At 43.2% G+C, this 6,877-nt stretch overlaps 1 protein-coding gene across 1 annotated transcript; it reads right to left on the bottom strand.

The window, feature by feature from the left end:
* Positions 1–5,652: 5,652 nt before the first annotated feature.
* Positions 5,653–6,354, bottom strand: LOC147446599 (calcium-binding protein KIC-like). Its single transcript, XM_086525802.1, has one exon. It carries the CDS (start codon positions 6,283–6,285, stop codon positions 5,755–5,757), a length of 531 nt encoding a protein of 176 aa, XP_086381928.1. The 5' UTR covers positions 6,286–6,354; the 3' UTR covers positions 5,653–5,754.
* Between the last annotated feature and the right edge of the window lie 523 nt (positions 6,355–6,877).

Here is a 6,877-nt window from a genome sequence, read left to right as displayed (position 1 = left end):
TGCATCCAATTTACTGTCATGCAAAGTATGCACCAGCCATTTTGGCATACCTCTAGCCTGCTCATTCTCAGCCCTTTCCATGTCAAGTACATCTGCATCAAAAGTTGGCTGATTCGTAACATTTTTTGAAACTCCCATAGTTTGTACATTTGCCTCATTGGAATTTACATTCAAGTTTTCACTAGTGAAAAGAGGCAACAAACTGTCATAATGTCCTATGAGCTTACATTACTATCTCTAGTACATGACAACAAAGACTGAACAGAATCTTCCACAAACACAACATTCTATGAAACCAAGATACGCTTTGTTTGCGGATGGTACAACCTGTAACCTTTCCTTTCAACATTGTAACCAACAAAAATGCATTTGATGTTCTTATGATCTAATTTTTGTGCTGCGTTTGTGGCACCAAAGCATAAGCCAACGACCATAAATGGGCATGTAATCAATAGAAGGCTTTCTATCATGCCATGCTTCATATGGAGTCAAAGAGTGCAAAGCTCTCGTAGGACACCTGTTTAGTACATAATTGGCATGTAAGGTAGGATCCATACGTACGTACGGATTTGTACGATACAGTACGTATCGTACCGTACAAATTCGTATTGTTCTTTTTTTTTTTTGTGGTGTTGTGGGTAATGTTTGGAAATAAACCCTATTGCGTTGGCAATTTTTGGTTTGCCCTTCTTTAGCCTTATTCCAACACCTAATTTTGTAAATATTTCGACACAACTTGCATCTGTAGAGCACACAAGAATGTCATTGCGGTGGTAAATATAGAAGGGAAAGCACGATCAAAAACTCGTATGAAAGCTTTGCCTTGGTTTGTAGAATAGTGAACTAACATCTATGGAGTGATACTCATGATTTTTTTAATCAAGTACAGACCATATTGTAGGTTTTTGGCTTTTTAAAAAAACCTACCAATTTTACGTACCTAACAACTCTATCCATTGTGTACTACGTACAGATCGTACCGAATACGTACCGTACCTCACGTACCTTACCACCTTGGTGGCATGCATGATAGCCTCAAGCTAAAACAAGTGTGGCAAAGCTTGACTTTTGACCATACATCGTGCCATTTTTGTAAGCGACATGTTTTTCCTTTCAGCAACACCATGTTGCCGAGGTGTATACGACACCGTACATTGGTGTTTTATCCCATGAGTAGCCAAAAATGCATTAAACTAATGAGACATATACCCCCTTCCCCCTCAATCTGAACGGAAGGTGCCCATAGTACATTTTGAGACATTTTCAGCCATAGGCAGAAATTTCTTGAAGCACATAAACAATGCAGACTTAGCTTTGAGCGGATACACCCATGCATGCCTGGAGTGGTCATCAATGAAAGTCACAAAGTAAAGGTAAATTGCCCAAGGACGGAGTTTCCATGGGTCCACAAACATCACTATGCACAAGTTGCAATCTGCATGTGGCCCTAATTGAACCATCCTTTGGAAACTTTGAATGCTGCATCTTACCCAAAATACAACCTTCACAAACATGCTTCACATGTGGTTCAAGTGGCGGCAAAGAAGCAAGTGTAGAAAATTAGCAAAATTCAGATACCCAAAACGTGCATGCCAAAGTTTTGCATCTAAAACAGCCTTTGAATACACGACTACATTTGTAAAATTTTGCCCACACTTGTCATACAAAGTGAGCTTCTACAGCCCATGACACAAAACACCATATGCAACAATTTCATCACCAAAACTGAGATCATGAAATGTACATCTACCATCCACAAATTTAACAACAAGACCAAGTTGAGCAAGTGCAGATACAGACAAAAGGTTCTTTTTGATCCCAGGTACATAAACTGCATCAACAGGTGCGAAAGAATTGTCATTCGCAGTAGTAAGCGTAATCTTTCCACCTCCCTTGACTGGATAAGAGGCATAATGTCGCCACTGAGGAATAGCATGGATAACCGCCAAAAGCTCTTTCTCATAAATCTGTGATGTCCATTCCAGCCTTGAGAACAATCGGCTCTCGTAGGCAATGACATGGACTTCTTGCATTAAGATCGCACCCAGACTATGACCACAAGCATCACAATGTACTTCGAATGACTTCTGCAAATACGACAAAGTCAAAACTGGTCTTGTAGTCAATTTGTCTTTCAATGTCTGAAAGGCAGTCACCTCTATGGTTCCCCACGAGAAAGGGACTCCTTTCTGTGTCAAGATATACAAAGGGGAAGCAACCTCTGCAAACTTTCGAATGAGCTGCCCGTAGTAGGAACATAAGCCCAAGAAGCTTCTAACTTCATGGACATTCTTCAAATCGGGCTAATCACGGATAGTCTCTATCTTGCCGGATCCATCTGCACTCCTGTTGCTGCTGAGACAATGTGTCCCAAAAAGTGTATCTCAAGGCTTGCTCACGTGGTATGATGGCCGGTTCGGTGGTGTGCTCCTAGGTATCAAATCAATGGTATGATCCTTAGGACGAGCTGATGGCAACTCGCCTCGCAGGCCCTCTGAAAGGCAATCGGCATTAGTATAGAGAAAATCTTGGCGTTCTTTTCCGAGGTCAAAAACATATTCGACCTTCAATCATCATTCAGTTCTCTCCAGAAAATGAAGTAAAGAAATTGAATTTCATCAAGTACAATGGTTGTGCCCTTCATTTGTCAAAGTCGCTTTTTCGGCCCAATAGTCAACCACGACGTTGTTCTTGTGGTACCAAGGGATTTTGAAAAGGATGTCACAACCTCCCAAGGGATTTACGTAGAAGTCCTGGTGCCCTAAACACCCCTGACATTGCAAATGAAGTTTGTCAATAATCGATGTAATGGAAACATCCTGTCCTGATGCCCCTAGAACTACTTCGGCATGTGGCCTCAGCCTATCGGGCGTAATCCCAAATTGAGCCGCTCATTCAAGTGAAAAGAAGTGGGTCTTGGCTCCTCCAAAAAAATGAGGGCTTCCTGATCTTTCACTTTGCCCTAAATGCGGCAAAGTTTTGTACTTTCATTCATCTGATTCGATTCAGACCCCACGCAATGTGGTACCAGTTCTGCTTTCATTTGCCTCTTCTCGTTGGCATTCCCATGAGCAACATCCTCCAGAGAGGTAAACAACTCACGATGAGAGGTAATGTGCTTTGTAGCACCAGTATCAAAGTACCACACATGCGAATCTATAGCAACAACTAACATACATGCATCATGGACAGAAGGATCATGAGTGCACTCTGCACTAAAAGCCCATTCTGCATCTACATGAGCATCACAATCTCCTTTCACAGAAGACTCTACAATAGCCACACTCGTAGTGGAACAAGCCTCTTTGCCTTCAACTTAGGACACTGCTTGATCAAGTGGTCATTAGCTTTACAATAATGGCAACACATCTTCTTTTTGCCCTTTTCACCAAAATTCCTAGGCGAAGTTCTACTAGCAGAAGCATTCAGAATAGGTGATTTACCACTTGTAGAAGAACCATGAGAAGTGGCTACATTGCTGCTACCACTTTTTCTTTGAGCAGCAATAAAGACCTATTCAACGCTGTTTAGCCCTGTTTTTTTCTTGAAAGTGACTCTTGCAACAACAATGTGCATAATGCATCAAACTTGACAACATTAGAATTTCCTTGGGTCATAAGTCTCCAAGTACTAGCAAAAGTCTGATAAGAATCTGGCAAAGCATCAAGAACAGTCTGCACAAGGGAACTGTTAGAAACGACTTTGCCTGTAGAAATAAGTTGCTCATTAATATCCTTGATACTAGCAAGGAAAATTTTCATTTCATCTTCCTCATGCTAATCTTCGATTCCAACTCTTTACGCAACAATGCAATTTTAGCCTCATTGCGACTTGCATAAAGACCATCCGGAATATCCCAAGCCTGTTTTGCAGATTTAGTTGAACGAATGTGAGGAGTGATATTGCACTTCACAGATTAACGCAATCAATTCATGAGCCTATGCATATCTAACATCCCAACGAGCTTGCTCAGTTGTAGGCAAAACAACTCTGGCAACAACAACCCTACCACCAAAACCTACAACATCCTCAACATCGCATGTATCCTTAGAACCAAGGCATACATCAATGCCTTGCACAATATTCCAAATGCCCTTTGACACAAGGACATGTTGCATCATGTAAGCCCGCATTGGGTAATTATCCCCCATCCAATTTATACTCAGCAGCAAACATCTTAAACATGTCTGTGTTGTTGTTAGCCATGGCGAGTGCCTACACTTAATGTGAAAACTACTCGAAAAGAGGAGAAATGAAGTGGGACTAGCACCTGCTATGTGGAATAACCTGACGAAGACTATACGAGACATGTTATGCAAAAAATAGCATTGACAAAAATTTTGCACAAGAGGACCAAAATGCCTACGCAATACTGCTTGTGGTGAAAACGATGGCCGAAAACGAGCCCAAATGGAAATTCTGAGGAGACCGAGCTCTACGAGTGGACCCGAAGTATTTATCGACCTATTGACACTCACCAAAGCTCACGGAAATCTAAGAAAGTGAGAAGGCATGTGTTGGCGATGTTGACAACTAAGCCCAGGAGAACGCAACCTACTTTGATATCAATTGTTGGAAATAGGGTTGCTGGAAAAAACACACAGCTTGGAGAAGACAAAGAAGCTCAAGGCACACAACAAAGAGTAGTATTACCTAGTGTGCACGATGGAAAGATAAGTTAGCCCTAGAGTGATGGGCTTGTCAAACTGGTAGTTATGGACTGTAATTACTACACTTACTATTCAATACACAATCAGTTAGAGTCTAGTCCGAGACGTATAAATAGGACCCACTACTTCATTTCACAGAGCTGTCATTCCATAGACTAGAGTGAGTCCTAGTAATCATTGAGCTCTATTGTATCTTTAACTTGTGCTAGTTGGACTCTTCTTCAATATATGATTATACTAGTTCTAGTTCTCATGTTCAGCTTCTCTCTTCGTACTTCTATTTGATATCTATCTGATTTCTATGTTGTCCGAAGTCTAAACAAGGTGCTTGAAATTATGAAATGGTGTGGTGTACCATTGTAGTCCATCTAACTACAACACCACACCATTTTCGTTTCCAAATTTCAAATTTCTATGTCACCTGCGGGTAAATTTCGAGCACTAGTGCCTACTTGGCACAAGCGGTGCCAAGCGAAAGTCCTTGATATCTAAAATCATAGACTTTTCAGTGGCAATGGTGGAAGCAGTGGTCGAAATTTATCATCGCCCTTCGCTGACTGCTACATGGTGAGGGTCAGGATAGTTTGAAATTATGATGTTCTCTTGTCACACGCCTTTTGTTTTATCAAGGTATGTTTATTGGGGCACATATTGCCCGCTACAGAAATCAACTTGATAGTTTCCTGCTCGCAATTGCACCAAAGTTGGGAGGGCAGATAAATGTTGGCATTGCATTTTGAAGGACTGATTGGATTAGAGCGTTCGTTTCCTCCTCGAGAACGGCTCTGCAGTTTTCACCCAAGGGGAGCTCTCTTGCAAGAGCTTCATGCCAAGTGGCTTCCTCGACTCAACAATTTCTACCGAAGGAAAACTCTTGATGCAAAAGCTCTCTCTCTCTCTAAAACACACACACACAGGGACATACATCATCGCTAATCAGGGCATCGTTGGATCTTATTGCAATTCTCCAAATTGTTCAGAATAGAGCCAACACAATTCAATCTGTTATGTAAAATAGGGGCTTGATCAATATATACATGTATGTAGGGGGGAGAGACAAATCCCAGCCCCCATTTCCTGGAGACTAACTGGAGGCTGCGTCCTCCATGTCCTCCTCCTGGTTGCCATCATCACCATCTTCATCATCCTCATCAGAGGAAGCATCACAGAAGAGAGTGGCAAGGGCCTGATCCATGAGGGCGGGACTGGTGCGAACCATGGTGACACAAAACTCGTGGAGATCAAGCTCGCCTCTCCCTCTAGAATCGCCGAGGCAAATAATTTCCCGAAGCTCGGAGTCCGACATGGGGGGCATGCCCAGCAAGGGTGCATTTTGCTTCAGGCTCTGCAGAGTGATGGTGTGCGAGGAGGGATCAGCCAGAAGGTGGAAGCCTTTCTCTAGCTCCTGCATGAGGCCACGCTCACCCAAGCGCTCGGCCATGAGTGGAAGGTAGTCCTGGAAGGCCTCCATTGTATGCGGGACTGAGGAGCGAGGGCTCAAGAGGTGGAAGAAGAGGAGATTAGGGTTTGGCAGAAGCGCAGGTGGGAATGCATTTTTGTAGGGTGTGGGAAGAGAGAAGAAAATCAGAGCTTCACAGCTCAGGTACTGACACATTCCAGGTAGCTTCCTTCTTTGGAGAGAGAGAGAGAGAGAGAGAGAGAGAGAGAGAGAGAAGCGTCTGTGGAGACGAAATCAAGGAAAGAGAGCTGTACTACCTATGTAGGCCTAGCTCATTCCTCGCACCTTCCTATTGCCTTCAGAGAATGAAGAACAACAGCTTTGGACGGTGGACCTCGTCTCTTTCAAGCCACATGCTCGGTAGCTTCGTGACGCCAGCCGTCTCCAGTTTGTCCTCCGACCATCTATTCCAACTAACGCCCCCCGGGCACTAACAGCATGGTCACACCACCCATAGGATGCCTATGCCCATCTATCATGAGGGGCCTGTATCTTGCCCATCTATCATGAGGGGCCGCTTGCAACAACCACTCATCCATCGAGCCATGGCAATCATGCATCCAAATACAAGAATCTCATCGAAGTTATGTGTTTTTTTAGTGGTGTGTATGTCAAGGCTTCATCTCTCACGGCACCCACAGTGAAGTGCACGAGCGATCGGGCTAGTGTGGGCAGGCAAGTCCCTACATAAAGCCCAACAATCATTTGTAAGTCCTTAACAACAATTAAGAACTATTAGGCAACAAAA

The sequence above is a fragment of the Adiantum capillus-veneris genome, chromosome 12, assembly GCF_014529385.1.
Source record: "Adiantum capillus-veneris isolate H3 chromosome 12, ASM1452938v2, whole genome shotgun sequence".
NCBI lineage: Eukaryota > Viridiplantae > Streptophyta > Polypodiopsida > Polypodiales > Pteridaceae > Adiantum > Adiantum capillus-veneris.
This window is presented reverse-complemented; position numbering and strand designations above follow the sequence as displayed.